This window comes from Podarcis bocagei (genome assembly GCF_964188305.1).
Source record: "Podarcis bocagei genome assembly, chromosome: 5".
NCBI lineage: Eukaryota > Metazoa > Chordata > Lepidosauria > Squamata > Lacertidae > Podarcis > Podarcis bocagei.
In genome coordinates, this window is record NC_138129.1 from 24678470 (window position 1) to 24696045 (window position 17576).

Here is a 17576-nt window from a genome sequence, read left to right on the forward strand (position 1 = left end):
GAAGAACTGGACCAGTAAATCCCCAACATCCATGGAGCTCACAGGTGACCCTGAGCTAGGCACCATCCCGACTTCACCCCACAAAGCTGCTGTGAAGATGAAAACGCAATGAATACCATGTACACCATCCCGAGATCCCAAAATCAGGAGTGAGGAAGCTCCAGTCCGGGGCTGAAATGCGGCCTTCTAGACCTCTTTGTGGCTCTTTGGAACTCTCCTCAGGCCACACCTTTGACTGGCGCTGCTTTGTACCCCAAGCATTTTTGCCAGGCTGGAATGTGTCCCCGAAGTCTGATAAAACTTATTGCTTGCCCAGATGAAGAATAAGGGAGCACTTGAGTAGATGTGGAAACTAGCCTACTGCACAAAATGTAAAATTTCCTTTGGTTGCTCCACTCATTCTCATCTCTGGCTCCATCCACCACTGGCAGGTGGCCCTCAAAAGCTTGCCCAGGAGGGAATGTGGCCCTTGCTCTGAAAAAGTTTCCCAACTCCTGCCCGAGAGAAAGAGCGCACTAAAAATGCAATCTTGTAAATTATAATATGATCTGTGTGGCACCGAGGAGGAAGACATGGCAGGAGGGTTCCTTCCTTTGATTTATTAAAAGAGTTGCCATTTTATAGCCCATCTTCCTATGACTCAGGCATCCAAGGTGGCTTTCTCCTCTTGTTCCCTTGAGAACTGATGGCGCAGCCAACCCACCTGCTTCCAACTTCTTCCCGTTTGCCAAAAATCTTCCCTGCGTGTACACTGAATAGAGGAATTAGGAGGGAAAACCTCAGGTCTCTTTTTTCCTTCCCTTCGGTCCCTGCACTTGCATTCAGGCCCCGTCTTCGTTGTGTAATGAATGAACCATGAGAGCCGGAAGGATTAAGCAGGCAGTGGGGAGCCCCTGTTGCCCATTTGATGGTCTCGGTGGCAGCCGGGTTGGGAGGTCGGCGTTTTCGGGGACAGGGATGGCGGGGGGAGTGGGGCTGCATTCTCCCAGCTGTGAATGCGCTCAGGCCCCCATTGGCTGGTTGCCATGGGAAAGAGACCCCAGCAGCAGGGGCAGGTATTTCTCTTTCCCCTCCCCTCCTTAAAGACAGCTTGTAGCACACAGGGGCAGCATTGTGTGTGGATGCCTAACAGTCTTGGCGAACATGCCATCCCAGTGAGGCAATCTCAGCAGCGGGTGTGAGATGGTGAGACCATCAGTCACAGGGGAAAAGGGAGAATGGTACGTTCTCTTCTTTTCTGCTCCTGTCTTAGCCTGCTTGCACACCATCTATTTAAAGCACATTCCCCCCTGCCCAGCAAGAATCCCGGGAACTGTAGTTTCCCTGTCGCTGAGCTATATTTCCCAGCCTCTTTAGCCAATGACGGTTCCCGGTATTCTTTGGTGGGGTATACTTTAAATGTGCAGTGTGTACGCAGCCTTAGCAAATAAGAAGGAAAAGTGTGCATACAGACCTCTTTCCTCCCATCCATAAATGGACAGAATAGTAAACATCGCCAGATAAAAGGAGGAAGGGAAGTGGTGAACAAGACACTGTCTCTGACCCTCCCTGTAGTCATGGGGCGGTCAGGACCCATCACCAGCTGCTCATCTCGCCCGCTGGCTATCTGTGCGAGTTACATAATGGCATTTCAGTGTTAGTGGCCGGCTGCCCAGATGGCTAATGAAATCTCATCAGGGAATTTATCAGCAGGTTTGTTAATTTACCCCGGGGAATCAATCCTGACACGTCTCTCCGATGCTAACATAAGACATTCTGTGCGAGCTCTGGCATGTACTGACACAGTACCCATCAGTCCCGTCTCTCTTTGTCTGGACGCCTGACCCTTTCTGTGGTCTGGCTTCCTGGCGCATTTCCTTGGTGTGTGTGTGTGTGTGTGTGTGTGTGTGTGTGTGTGCGCGCGCTAGGAACAAGGAAGAGGAGGAGCAGACACGGAGCAATGGGCCCGAATGCAATGTGAGCTGATACAGGATTGCACAATTGTGAAATAAGAACGGAGATTTAATTTCAGTTGCAGTAAGCCCACAACTTATGTGCATTAAATTGTGTGTGCATTACCAAAATATATCAAAAAATTAAAAGGGATGGAAAGGGAGTGGGGGTTCCAGGAAAAATGACTTTGGCAATCTCACCTGCCATTGAACCCAGTGGGCTTTGACAATACACAATTTTCTCTTTAGATGCGATCCCTGGACTGTTAACCCCTGTGTAATTTGTGGGTTTACTGTACTACGGTGGATAGAGAAAAGTTTTTCTTCCTCTCTCATAACACTAGAAATTGAATGTTGGAAGATTCAGGACAGATAAAAAGGAAATACTTATTCAAAGTTATTCTATGGAACTCACTTCCATAGAAGGCAGTGATGGACACCAATGGCTTTAAAAGAGGATTTGACAAATTCATGGCAGGCAAGGCTATTAGTGACTACTAGCTACAATGAATAGGTTTTGCCTCCACTATCGGAGGGAATTGCTGGGAATGACATGTGGGCAGAGTGATCTTGTTCTCATGTCCATCTTGCGCACTTCCCATAGGCATCTGGCTGGCCACTGTGAGATCAGGATACTGAGCTAAATGGGCCATTGGCCTGCTTAGCAGAGTTGTCTTATGTTTTCTGTTGCCCTGTTGAAGCAGAAAACTTGAATGTTGGCTGTATCAGAGTTCTGAGAACGGTGTGGTTGTTTTTGCTAATATTCTCAGCCAGAATTCAAGCCAACTGAATATGGTTCTTTGTCTGGAGTAAGACCGCGGATGCAAATGGTGCTACTTAAAGCAACGTGACCACATAGTGATGGCCACCAACTTGGATGTCTTTGAAAGAGGATTAGACACATTCATGGAGGATAGGGCTGTCAGTGGCTACCAACCACGGTGGCTATGCTGCACTCCATGGCCAGAGAGAGGATGCTTCTGAATACCAGTTGCTGAGAATTGCAGGTAGGGAGAATGCTCCTGCTTATTGGCTGTCTACAGGCAATGGTTGGTCACTGGGAGAAAAGGATGCTGGACTAAATGGACCTTTGTCGTGATCCAGCAGGGCTCATCATACATACACAAAGGTGCCTGGACACCCAGAAGGACACAGACACATAGCCTGCATAGGAGGGCTTAGAGAGGCCTTGGGCAAGATGCTTTCAGTGGAGCCATTACTGTTGCTACTGACCATTACTTGTTCTCCTGCTGGTTCTAATCTGCACTGCCTTCCAAAGGGGAGAGGACAAGGCAAATGGAGATTAGGAAGCTGCCTTATACCGAGCCAGACCATTGGCCAATCTAGCTCATATATGTTGCAATATTCAGCCTGTCTTGGTGCCGAATTTGGGTTACCATGGCTTGGAAGTTTTGATTTTTGTAGAGCAGAAGTCCAGTATTTGTCTCTTACTAGGTTGGTTCGATCTGGGAACTTCTTGTGGGAAATGAATGTCGTCGTCCCCCCGTCCCCCCCGCTCTGTTGGAATGAAGTTTTGTAGCTTTGCATTAGAGAACACACAACAGGTGTCCTGACCGAGTTGATGGCTTTGTGTGAAATCCAACAACTTTGCCTCCAGCCTTTAGCCTTGGGAGGGCCTGTTATTAGAGCAGTCTCTCCCCGCAAGCCCTTTTCATCACTCATTTGCTCTTGTTTTAATTGCTGGCTGTTTTCTGTGGGAAAACTCAGCTAAGCAGCTGACTGGTCTGGCCTGTTAGTAAAGGATTCCAGTTGTGATACAGCTGGGGCTTTGCTGGAATAAAAGGAAATGGCCCACCATGGTGGAAGAGGCATGTAGAAGCACCTCCTAGGCATGCTTACTTGGATATAAGAACATCCAAAACTTCTTTATTCCAGGTCAGACTGGAATTTTATCCCATTAATGTCAAGGGTGCTCCCCAGCCAAAGAAATGCACACAGGAGCTAGTTTACTCTTTATTGTCAAAGCTGACACAGTCATTTCTACTTCTCTGAATACCCATGCGAACCAGCCTAGCATCTGGGCAGCTATTCCCAGGTCTGCACTATACAGAGCAGTTGCAGCAACAGGAGGCCATGCTTATGCATCTTCCCCCGACGGCCTGTGCATGCAGCCGGAGACTATGCCTGCGTGTGAGCTGCCTCTGCTCTTTCCACTTCAATTCTCTCCTGCTTCTGGAAGAGTGTTGCAGGAAAGGGTGGGGAAGCACCCAGCCCTTCACTTGCCTTTCCTGCCTCTTCCTGCTGTGCTCCACCCTCCAGCTCTGAAGCTCCCCCTGCCTCTGCCTCTTGTCCCCTGGCTGGTACAGGTCCCCACAAACCACCCACCCCCTCTCCTGAGTCAGGCTCCTGCTACCCTTCCCCCAGTGCACACTTGTCAGTGTCCTGCCAGTCCTTGAAAATGAAGCACAGTATTGTCTATTCTCATTGGCAGAAGATTTTCCAGGGTCTTGGCCAAAGGGCTTTCCAATCATCTGCTCCCTTTAGCTCAGGCATGGCCAAACATGCCCCCCCAGCTGTTTTGGGACTACAACTCCCATCATCCCTAGCTAACAGGACCAGTGGTCAGGGATGATGGGAATTGTAGTCCCAAAACAGCTGGAGGGCCGAGTTTGGCCATTCCTGCTTTAGCTGAAGATGGCAGGGATTGAACTTGGGACCTTGTCCCTGAAAAGCAGGTGCTCTACCACTGAACTATAGCCCTTTCACATGCGTAAGTTCCATCCATGACTACTTCTTCATCGGGAGTATGCTGGACTCACTGCACAATACATACTTCTGCATCCTTACTACTGTTAGTCACTGTGTAAACTGCCAGGGGTGGCGATGGTGGTGGCTGGCAGAATAGTTTCCATGGGGGTATATATCTTCCCTTCCTCCCGAGTTCCCCCATTCTTGCGTCATGTAATATTTGGAATAAAACGACATGTTTACCCTTCCGGATCAGCTAGTTAGGAAAATAAGGAAGCGGACATCTATTGATTTGTGCTTCTAGCTCAGTATTGTCCACACTGGCAGGCCGTGGCTCTTCATGGTTTCAGACCAAGCACACTCCCAGCCCTACCAAGAGAAGCTGGGGGTTGGAACTGGGATGTTTTGCATGCTCAGCAGATGCTTTGCTACTGAGCTGTGGTCTCTGCTTCCTGTGCTTCAGCACACATTCCAGTGTTGACTGGTGACTTAGGAAAGCCACTGTCAGCAGCCAGAGTCAGGTGCAGATCAGCAATACATAACCCCACTGTGTCTATGAAGTCAACTCTTTATTCAAAGGAACCAAAACAACACAGGCCTAGGGATCCCATAAACATTTGCTTGTAGGTTTTGTCCCAATGAGGCAGTTGCAAGGACTGAAGGTCCCTGCCTTCCCACAGTTGCCCAAGTCCAGGGGTCCCCCCCCCCAAGCAGTCATAGACTGCATCTGAGTGCAACCAATCTTTCCTTTTCCCTTTTCATTTCTCACTGTGTTCTAGGTGACCAGAGGGTAGGGGAGCTAGTTGCAGCAGGAGGGGGAGACCCCCTGGATTCTTCAGCAACCTGCCTCATGGCTCCTCTCCTCTCCAGCCTCCTCTCCTGCCCCTGAGTCTGGACTGCTCTCTGCCACAGCCTCTTCCTGCTTACTAAACCCCGTTACCTCTTCAGCTTCCAACACCACCTCCTGCCAGTCTGCTCCCTCTTCTCCCTATGACCACTCATCTTCATCCCACCACCACTCCCATGGCTTTGACTCTTCTTTGGGGGTTCCCCAGCTGGTTCCTTCCACTGCTCATCTGAATTTAAGCAGTCCATGACTGCCATGCTTGTTAGCTGATGGGCCTGTGTTAAGAAGGCTGCATGAGCCTTGCTTAGCCCAGCAGCTGTATCCCCCTTTCCTGGTAGCTGCTGCAGCATCTCCTGAGTTTTCTCTTGAAACTTGGCACTGAATACCTTAGTCCCAGTAGAGAGACACAGCCTTGTCTGGTTCCTCCTACTTCTTTTTTTCCACAGCCAACACAAAGTTCAACAGTTGCTGCTGTTTGGCTGAAATTTCCCCTGAAGCAACAGACAAGGCTGCTGAGCCTGAGACACAGACAATTAAAATGTTCACTGTTTGTTTGGTTTCCTTGGTTATGGCACTGCCCAACTCAGTAATCACATTTTCCTTATACCAGACAGACTGGTCCCTGCCTCGATGGCTATTGAGTCAAGAAGCTTGGAGGTATCAGAGATTTGCTGCGGAAAATCTCAAAGGCAAAGTCTGGTGGCTACTCAGTTTTGTTGTTCCTCCTCTGTTGCTTTGATCATTGACCTCTGGATTTCTCCCCAAAATGGGAGATTGGCCCAACCCTTGTCCTGTTCATAACAGGCTGTGATTGATTGTTGAGCTTCTTGACTGGTATTTCCCACTCTTCTGTGGTTTTCATCATGGAAAGAATTAAAAGACTCAATTTTTTTGTTGTTAAGAAAAAAAACTGAGCAGGAACTGAGTTATCTGTGTTCAAGAGGAAATCTTTTTATGGGTTTGGGGAAGTATGCTGATGGACTGAAGAAAAGTGTGAGCATGAAACAAAAGAAGCAATAAGCAGACTTGGCAACTTTTCTACTTCAAGTGGGTACCCAAGAGCTCACCACCTTCCTTCCCTTTAAAATTATAGGGATGGAGGGGAAATTCATTTGGAAACCTACTTAATTCACACTTCTTGAACCAATTGTGAACAGAAATAAAGCTATCCTTCAAAATTCTCCAAATTTCACAGTGCTGTTCTCCAGGCAAGAAAACACATACCAAAAAAGCCCTGTATTTGATAGAGTTTTTATTTTTTGTGAACTGATGCAGAAATGAGGCGAATTGAATTTAAGATTGGAAAAATGAGAAACCAGAACTGACAGACTCGTTCTTCCCTAATCCTAATGCTAATTTTAAAAAATATTCTGGCCAGGTCCCTAACTCATATTATTGGCAATTTAGTTGCCCAGTACTAGATCAAAGTGAAACACTTTGGAACCCAGCTCTGCCCTTGTGTAAGTCCACTTAGATTACAAGGGAGCTGACTCTTTGCTTTGATCTAGCAATTTCATAAACCAGGCAGAACCTGGTTTGCTTTTTAGAACATATCTAAAAATACTGTCTGAACAAATGCAGATGCTAAATTTGCAAATATTAAAATGTCTACCACTGTTTTCTGCTTTCATCATGGGTCAAGGCAGTGGAAACTGGAGGTGTTGCTCCCACCTAGTACTGTGAGGGAAAGATTTAAACCTCTCCCCTTGATAATTTCAAAAATTGGTTACATATGGAACAGGGCTACCAGATAATGAACTGTGAAGATGGCGTAGATAGCAGAGGAGGGTGAATCTCTGTGTGCCCAAGCTTCCTTCAGTCTACTGAGTCACAGGATGGCTGGGTCTGAATCAACCTTCCCCCAACCTGAGTCCCTCCATATCATTTTGGACTACAGCTCTCATTATCCCTGACCACTGACCATTCTGGCTGGGGCTGATGGGAGTTGTGGTAAAAAGTATCTGGGCACCTGGGTGGGGAAGACTGGTTTCGAGCATAGATTCTCAAAATGTGGACTGTGGTCCTTTGGTGGTCCATAGCTCCATCCAAGTGGTCCACAGAAAGGAACACTTTAGAATATCTGTACTTGGCCCTGCTCTTTATTTATTCTTTTCCAATTGTGGAAATCGAGGACTCTTCTTTTGCCAAGGCTGGCTCACTTAACAAGGCATGTGATTTTCATAACAGAGACTTGGTACAATCTCCTAATTTTCCCCCAAAACAATTTGCTAGTTAAAGAAACCCTTCTCAGTGACTGGGTCTAGGGCTCATATTTTTCACAGTACTATATTGGTTTTGACAATGATGCCTGTGCTTAAGTGGGGGGAAAGTGTGGTTAAAATATGAGCTCTTTATGTGGTTTGACTGGTAGAACAACTGCCTTATTATGTGGCCTGTCAAGGTCCCCAGCAATTTCCCAATGATCCATGGAAGGAAGAAAGAAAGAATCCAGAACCAATGGTTTAGAATATACTTAAGCCTAATGACTGCTCTCCATGCTGCTTACAGTCAGGCTTGTTCAGAGCAGAGATTATCATTCTAGAACAGGGGCAGCCAACCAGGGGTCCTCCTGATGTTGTGCTCAGAAACTCCCATCATATAACACTGCTCCTGAAAGACCTACATTGGCTCCCAGTACATTTCCAAGCACAATTCAAAGTGTTGGTGCTGTCCTTTAAAGCCCTAAACAGCCTCGGCCCAGTATACCTGAAGGAGCGTCTCCACCCCCATCGTTCTGCCCGGACACTGAGGTCCAGCGCCGAGGGCCTTCTGGCGGTTCCCTCACTGTGAGAAGCAAAGCTACAGGGAACCAGGCAGAGAGCCTTCTCGGTAGTGGTGACTACCCTGTGGAACGCCCTCCCATCAGATGTCAAAGAGATAAACCTGACAATTAGAAGACATCTGAAGGCAGCCCTGTTTAGGGAAGTTTTTAATGTGTGACATTTTAATGTATTTTTAATCTTTGTTGGAAGCCACCCAGATGAGCGGGGTATAAATATATTATTATTATTATTATTATTATTATTATTATTATTATTATTAACCTTGATCCCTGACCATGCTGGCTGAGGCTGATGGGAGTTTCCACACACAACGTCAGGAGGACACCAGGTTTGATACCCCCAGCCTAGGAAACCTACAAAAAGCCTGAAATGCAAAAGGCTGTTGTCTAGAGAGGTTACAGTATGCATGGCCTCTGACAATTCTTCATAGGTGGGAGAAATGTGAAAACACACACCCAGGAAAGGGATACAAATTGTTTGTCAACTTGGAAAGAAAGGTGGCTGACAAGGGTAGATAAGAGCCCAATGCCTCTCTGTTTCCAATCACCTTTCTCCCAACTACCCTGCTATAGCTTTGCAGCAAGTAGTGTAGCTGGTTTGGTTAGACAGAAGCAGGAGGCCCCTCCTACCCCCAGAGTTAGAGGTAGTTTGAAAAACAGAATGCTGCCTGTGAACTGCATGGTCATTCTATTTTCACCTTTGGTAAACACGTTTTGCAGGTTTTGTTTAAGAAACCTACCCAGACCCTTAGATCTTCCTCTGAGGTCCTGCCCTGAGTCCCTCTTCTGAAGAAGTCTGGGGTGATGGCAAGGGAAATGGCCTTTTCAGTTGTGGCCCCCCCATTTGTGGAATGCTCTCCCCAGTGAGGTCTGTCTGGGGCTCTCACCAACAACTTCTTGGTGTCAGATTAAAACCCATGATGTTGGTTGTTAGTTGTGCTTGATGAGTTGTTGCTGATGAAATGTTTGCTGAGGTTTATTGGGGACTGTCAGTGGATCTTTTTATGAACTGCTACATCTTTTTATTATAATGTCTTCATTTTATGCTTGCTTGCTTGTTTATTTTGTATACCTCCTAACCAGCAGGTCTCATGGCAGTTCACACTTTAAAAAAAATGTGTAAGACCCCCGGAGACATTTTTTTTTTGCATAGCAAGTGATTAATAAGTCACTCACTGAGAGCCAGTGTGGTGTAGTGGTTAAGAGCGGTAGTCATGTAATCTGGGAAACCGGGTTCGCGTCTCCGCTCCTCCACATGCAGCTGCTGGGTGGCCTTGGGCCAGTCACACTTCTTTGAAGTCTCTCAGCCCCACTCACCTCACAGAGTGTTTGTTGTGGGGGAGGAAGGGAAAGGAGAATGTTAGCCGCTTTGAGACTCCTGAAGGGGAGTGAAAGGCGGGATATCAAATCCAATCTCTTCTCTTCTTCTTCTTCATAAGTTCAAATCATCGGTAATAATAATAAAATACTTCTTGAAGAGCAGTGACATTGTGGCAAAGAAACGCGTGCAGACTGAACCTTCTCTCAAAGCAGTTTAAACTCTCATTAAAATTCTGCTGCCCACTTAACCTGCATTTGGCTCTGGGAAGTGTTTCCCTTCAGATAAGCATTGAGAGGAAGCTGCTTCTGATTTCTTTTCCTCTCTCTGGTTCCTTTGTAGCCGACATGGACAATGGGCAGCGAGGGCTGGATGCAGAGCAGATGCAGCAACAGCAGCTCAAGCTACGGGAGAGGCAGAGATTCTTTGAGGAGGTTTTCCAACATGACGTAGATTTCTTCTTCCCAGTATCCCATCTGCAGATAGAGCACAGGAGACGTAAGTACCGTTGGGAAGGGCGTCATAGGCGGTGTGTTAGACTATGGAACACAGTTGCCCCACTCGCATGTAAAAAATTAACAGGTGATGGCCATGACATCTGATGGCTTCTGTCTCTTTGCTAGCTCCCTTAGGCAGCATTTCCTCCATGGAGGTGAATGTGGACATGCTGGAACAGATGGACATGATGGACCTTTCTGACCAAGACACTGTGGATGTGTTTCTTAGCTGCGGGACCGAGGACAATAACAACGTAGCTGCTCTTTTGCCAGGTATGTTCAGTTCCCATTAACTGACCCACATCAACTTCTAGCCACATTCAACACTTTCTGTGGCCTGTTGAAATATAACTCCTTCTTTTTTAAAAAAAATATATATTTTTATTGGTTTTACATATATTTTCCAAATAAAACATAACATAACATCTCTCATCTTATACCACATTTTGGCTATAAGCCTAGGACTTCCATCAACCACGTCTAGTGATTTTCGACCTTCATCTCTTAGTCTTGCATTTCCTTCTCTTAACTATTACTTTTAATAAACCATACTTTAGAATCCATTCTCCTAATTTTTTTCTGTAATATTTCATATAGTTCTCCTTACAAAACTTCTTGTAATCCTACAAGCGTAGTCAGCTGATTACAATTGTTTTTCAAATAACTCGCATATTTACTCCAGTCCTTCAAGAATTTCTGGTCCTACTGGTTTCGAATTCTTCCTGTCATCTTATCCAATTCTGCATAGACCATTGATTTCATCTGCCATTCCTCTTTTGTCGGCAATTCTTCCTGCTTCCATTTCTGTACCAATAATACTCTTGCTGTCGTTGTCGTATATAAAAACAGTTAATATCCATGCCTACAATCCCAAGTAAGAATGCTTCTGGTTTTTTTATAAATGTATATTTCAACATCTTTTTCATCTCATTATAAATCATTTTTCAGAAAGCTTTCACCTTTTTACATTCCCACCACAGATGATAGAATGTACCTTCTTTTTCCTTACATTTCCAACATTTGTTACTTATTTTATACATTTTAGCTAATTTCACTGGTGCAATATACCATCTGTACATCATTTTCATCACATTTTCTTTCAAGGCATTGCATGCAGTAAATTTTAGAAATATAACTCCTTCTTAAAGGGGAATGGCTGGAATGCCCACCCAAGGGATTTGGAGTGTGAATTGGACCAATCACTGTTCATCGCTGACATCAATGGAGGAAGCTACAATGAGGAAAGAACATATAGAGTGGCTGGGGAAAACCAGCCAGATGGGCAGGGTAGAAATAAATTATTATTATTATTATTATTATTATTATTATTATTATTATTATTATTATTATTATTATTATTAGGATAGGATTTGTGTGTGTGTGTCACTGTGTTTGTAAGGCTACTTAGGGTGTTCTTCTGATTTCTGGTAGGTAATTGCAGACCAACTAAATTGCAGAGCTACTAAAGGAGGTCTGAAGAGCTGAGATTAGTAATGAGCCTAGTGAGCCCTTGGACCATGACTAGTACAGAGAATTGATCTAGCCTATCTGAGATACTGGCACAGGCTAAACGCCTTCGAGGATCATACCCTTACTAAGCTCTGCTGGTTAGAGCAACTAAGGACAGGGGGCTGGCTCAAAAGTGCCAAGATAAGCTTAGGGTTTATAATCTTCAAATGGAGAACTACTTAGCCCACGTGACCTTAGAAATTGGATTTTTGATCAGGATGCCAACCAAGAAAGAGCACCCATCATTGCCGCCCATTACTCTGCTTGTTACACCCAAATTAAGACCAATCATTCAAGGCCCCATTACCTTGAGACTCTGACCTTCCCACAACTACGCAGGGCTTTTGTAGAACTAAGATTCCAACAGATGCCCTCAGCATATTGAGAGGGGAGATATCAGGGAATCCCCCATATTGATCGCAAATGTATATATAGATGCAATCAGGTAGAGGACATCACACACGACCTGCTGATTTGCCCCCTGTGTACAACGCCCAGAGGAAATTTTATATCACCAATTTTTAATTGGCTTCCAGGTCGATCCGCACAGGAAGTGATAGTTGAACTGCTAGCAGATAAACATCTATATATTACATACCAGGTAGCCAAATTTGCACTGACAGCCAAGAAGCTCCATTCCAGCTATGTGAATGCACTCCAATATTAAAATTTAATGTTGTAAATTTCTTTTTATGTTACACACTGCTACAGGCTATGTTGTATGATTTTAGAGGAAAGTTTTCCTTTTATTTTCTGTCATCCATTGTAAAGGCCTTTGGCTACATACAATAAAAATGGACTTGACTTGACTCAGGATCTTCTCGGGTCAAGTGGGGCCAAGGTTACTTCCTACAACAGCATCATTAACAGGCACATGCTAAGGTTGCACCTGTGCAAGTTGCTCCACCTGCATTTCTTACCAAGGCAAGGTGGAGCAGACTATCCCTCTGCAGCCTACTGTTTGCATTTTTGTGTGCAAAGGGTGATACAGGAATTACTTGAGAATAAGCACCCCAACCTACCATCCTGGGACAGGGAGAGTGGGATTCTCAGTTGACCAACTGCAGGTACTTACAAGTAGCTCTGCCATTGGGTCAGTCTGCCAGCTTGCTGCTTGGGAAGGAGAAGCAATAGTTTGGAGGAAAGCAAGAGAAATAGAGGAGAGACATTGAGCTAAGCAGAAGCCTGGTCTACTGCTTACTAGAAGTACTGCCTAGTGCCACCTTTAACTTGTACGCCTTTGGCAGATCATGCCAAATTCTTATTGTTCTTCATAAGCACGAGGGCTAGAGATTCAAAACTAGCTAAACTCTGTCTGATTTTGGAATATGGTTAGGTGTGATGGGGATCACACACACAAATGCCATGCTTTTAGGATTTATGGAACTCATTCAGGTACCAGCAGTACTCTGTTGCCCTGATCTGCACCCACACATACACCAGTGAAAAATAAAAATGAAATTTATGCACTTTCTACTTACCGGTACCCGTTTGGTATGTCATGCTTGTATCGGTTTAGCTTCTTTTTCTGTGCAATGTGCACATTAAATGTGACAGTAAACAATGGAAACTCTCTTTTATTATGTGTTTAAACGATGGTGGTGCAGGACCAGCTCAAACCAACACATTCCATTTCTGAGCATGTGCTCTTCAAAGTGAAATTGTGCTGCCTCTTAGTGGGATTTATAATTTAGGAGGTGAAACCATTGCCACTGCCAAAACAGATTATCAAACAGTCAGTGGAGAAGACCCAAACCTTTATGGGTTGTGTGCCAAAAAATTGATTGGCTTTTTCTCCGTAGCAGAGAAATCCAGATGCTTGAAATTAATCAGTGTGTTGGTGTGTTAGTTAAAAAGCCATCACAATATCAACGCAAACTCTGCTGCTAGCACACAGAAACAAATTTAGCCTTTCAGCCTACCTGCTGATTCCACCCCACCTGGACCTGTCCCTGCTCCCTATTACTAACTATTCTTCTGTTTTCAAACCCTTCAAATCCCAAGTCAGTGAAAAGTACATTTCCCCCCCTTCTCTGGGCCCTACATGCTCATTTGAATCTTTCCAAACAAGAATAGATGAGGGAGCAAGCACCAAATGTGACAGATCTAATGCTGGCTGATGGATAGATCTGACATTTTATTCAAATGTCACAGGGGTTCCCATGGATTGGGGGCTAAACAAGTAGCTTGCTTTGCCATTTACAGTGTTTTGGCTGTATGCTTTTCTGAGCCTGAGCGATGGGGACTTGGATGCAAAGATTCCTAAGACTGAAGAGGAGCTGTACAGGTGAAATGCTCTCTGGTTAAAGGAGCAGAGGGGAATGAAACTGAGACTAACCTCTGTCCACTACAGGGGTAGTCAACCTTTTTATACCTACTGCCCACTAATGCATCTTTCTTGATAGTAAAATTTCCTTACCGCCCACCAGTGCTCGATTGAAGGAGGATTCAGCTTGTGCCTTACAACCCCCTACCGCCCACCTAGAATCCTGAAATGCCCACTAGTGGGTGGTAGGGACCAGGTTGACAACCCCTAGTCTACTAGTAGAAAGGCTGAAAGAAAAAGTCCCGGAAGAAATCTGTGAAATAGGATGGCGATTTATGTCTCACCATGCAACAAAAGAAACATGCCACCAAAAAACACACGAGGGCACAGTCTTGCATAAAATTTGCATGAAATAACTTACTGTATATGTTTGGTTGCAAATTTAGAAATGAGTAATATAATCTGAATAAACATACAGTCCATCTTACTATAGTGGAGAACACTGCGCCTAGGGGAACTCTGCGTCTGCTCAGTCTCCTGCCCATGTATTAACAGCTGGTGGGTGAGACTCAGGGCTTTTCCATACCTCGACTTGCCCCCGGAGGCATGGAGGACCTTTATTGCTGAATCAGAACAAATGTCAATTGCCATTTGCTCTGATTTAGCGCAAAAGAGCTGGTTTTCCGGAGGAGAGTGGCAAGACCAAGGCAAAACAGTTAAGACCAATGGCTAGAAAGCATAGGGAAAGTGGGGAACTGCTTGGACCCATGCTCTCCAGGCACAGGGGAAGTGGAAGTATGGACAAGCCCTTGTACTCTTCGTTCTTAAAGTTTAAATCAAACTTGAACCAGGCAGTCTCTCAAACAGAGCAAGGGTGTCTAATTAATCACCTTCCAGAGGTTGTTGGACTACAACTCCCACCAGCCCCATCAGTATGGCCATTAGTCAGGGATGATGGGGCATGTAGTTGTAGTTGAAACGCTCCAGTTTAGCCACTCCTCAAAAAGGGGATCGATGCAAGGAGGAAGGAGAGGGGATCGTTCCATCTGCCAAGCTGCAATACTTGTGCATGCAGCATGGCTGGAGGAGCACAACTTTAAATTCCACCCAATGGATATACTGAGTAGAATTTACCATAGGCTGGGATTCAGCTAATGCAGGGGTAGGCAACCTAAGGCCCATGGGCAGGATGCAACCCAATCGCCTTCTCAATCCGGCCCATGAATCAGCGTGTTTTTACATGAGTAGAATGTGTGCTTTTATTTAAAATGCATCTCTGTGTTATTTGTGGGGTATAGGAATTTTTCTATGTTCACCCCCCCCCCAAAAAAATATAGTCCAGCCCACCACATGGTCTGAGGGACGGTGGACCGGCCCATAGCTGAAAAAGGTTGCTGACCCCTGAGCTAATGAGCGCCGTCCAAGGGAGAGAGAACCCTGCGGAAGAACTTCCGTTTGTGCAATGGGTTTCCAGGAGGTTTGCCTGCCCCACGCCTGACGTTCTATGATGTTAGGTGATACGGTTTGGGACAAACTATGCCACGGGTCAAATGTGGAGGTCTGGTAGGCTTAAATGGCCCACAGGCTAGATGTTTCCTACCCCTGATCTATCCCATCACCCTGTGACCTCAGCTAATCTTACTGCATAGTGCAATATGAATGCAGCACCATAACTTTTCAATAAATGTTCAGGGGTGGGGACAGGACAAAGAAAGACTGGCCACGCACCCCACTTTGTGAAGGTTAATGCCTTTTCTGGAAAAGCAGTACCACCCCCAGAAGGCTGCTTGTTCCCACTAAACGAACTAATTAAAAGAATTTGGGAAACGAATTGCCAAACCAACCTACCAACCAAAGCCCGGCACACCATTTAATCAGTTTTTATTATTCTGCAAGCATGGGCCAGTTGTCCCTAAATGGACAACATCACTGACCCGTCTCCCAAAGTATTTGAATTTATGTTGATTGCATTTTTAAAAATACAGCTCTCTGCATCCCCACTCTGTTCACTCTCAGGCTGGGAGGCTCTTTGCCCTGTGCAGGAGGTCAAAGAGAAGGCGACAAGACCCGGCTATTATGCAGTGATTCAGCCAGAGTGGGATTCAAGTACTTTACCGGCACAGCCTCCTGCATTCCAGTTAAACGGCCTCACTGATGATGTCTCCAAGCCACGTTATTCACAAGCCATGCACAAAAGCTCCCGTTGCCAAACATGGAGAAGGAATGCGAGGCACGTGGCTTGTACAATGACACGGCCAGGGATTCACGGAGGAGATCTGGCCAGGCCAGGCTCTTGACGGAAGGGGTTTACGGGGTCAACCTGCTCCCGCTGTTATGGAGTCACACGCTGCGCGGCATGTTCAGCAGTGTCTTTGGCTAATGATTTATTAGCAGGGCAGATAATACCATCCGCGCAAGGTAACTTTCGCGCAGAAGCACGGGGGGCTGTTTCTGAACAGGATCGGGAGTTATTGAACCATACGGCAGCCTGGGCTGCCAAGTTCTGTGCAGAGGCAGCGAAAGGGAAGATGTAAATTAAGCAAAATCCCATATGTTGTATTGCATAACTCATTCTAATTTGCGAAAACGCAAGTTGTCAAATAGTTGTCTTGTTGTCTTGGCAACGAGCGGTGGAATAGAAGGAAGAAGGGGGCCTGTAAACTTTATGAGCATTAGCAGGCATGGAGCATAAGAACCACAGCAGCTGCTGTGAGCTGATGGCCCCAACAAGGCCCTCCCACTGCTGATAGCTGTGCCAGATAGCTGTGTCTGCGAGTCCCCATTTTACGATGTTCTGGTAAGTTTTTAGAAAACTACCCTGCAGTCTCTAATATTCCCTTCTGGGGCAAGGTGACAGAGAGTGTGGTGGCTGGCCAGCTGCAGGTATGCCTGGAAGCATTTTATCTGGATCCCATTCTTGGTTTCAGGCCTGGTTTTGGCACCTAAGCAGCCAGATTGATGGCCTCTGTCAGAAAAGCGATGGGGAACGCAACCCTGCTGCTTTTCCTTGATCTCTCAGCAGCTTTTGGAAGAAGGAGCTACTCCCACCCAGAGCCATCTTTCCCATTGGCCTTAGTGGTTTGTTGCGCCACGGCGCTAGCCTCTCAGGGGCGCCCTAGCGAGTTTGGGAGCTGTGCGGCTTTGCCGGCAGCCTCCACTTTCCCTGCACGCCCGCCAGCTGCGCCCTGCCAACTATATGGCTGGCGGGCATGCAGCTTCTTTCCCAAGCCTCTGCAGGAGGAGAGCGATCCCTGCAGAGGCTTAGGATGGAATCTGCGCACAGCTTCTCTCCCAAGCCTCTGCATCTGCTAAAGATGGCCCTGCTCCTGGTCGTTGCCCTCCTCCTGTTTCCTGGAGAAATGCGGCGTGCAGCCTTCCCAGGCTGCCTTCTTGGGCACCCTGATGCCAGAGAGCATGTCCACCAGCACGTTTTCCTGCTTGATCGCTGCCACCAGGCCAGGGATCGGGGCGGTGGGGGAGGCAGAGGACATTTTCCACTGCCCCCTCCCTTGTTTTGGAGTTGCCATGGGGGGGGGGGAGAGCCAGAGGGATCTTTGTACCACAGCACCAGATATGCTTAAGACGGGTGCTCCCACCCCACCCCAGAGGGTGTTTTGTCCCGTGTTTTCTAAAGCTTCGAGCGAACTGATGGAGCAAAAGGGAGCTACTGAGCGTTTCATGTTGGATCCCTGGGTGCCCTGCAATCTCAAATTTTAC

General features: G+C 46.3%; 1 protein-coding gene across 1 annotated transcript in view; it reads left to right on the top strand.

Annotated features, from left to right (window-relative positions):
• Positions 1-17576, top strand: part of DBNDD2 (dysbindin domain containing 2) — a 29492-nt gene that overhangs the window by 9089 nt on the left and 2827 nt on the right. The window contains exons 2-3 of the mRNA XM_081196770.1: positions 9930-10085; positions 10211-10357. Coding sequence (XP_081052896.1) covers positions 9930-10085; positions 10211-10357 — 303 coding nt within the window. The remainder of the gene's footprint in view (positions 1-9929; positions 10086-10210; positions 10358-17576) is intronic.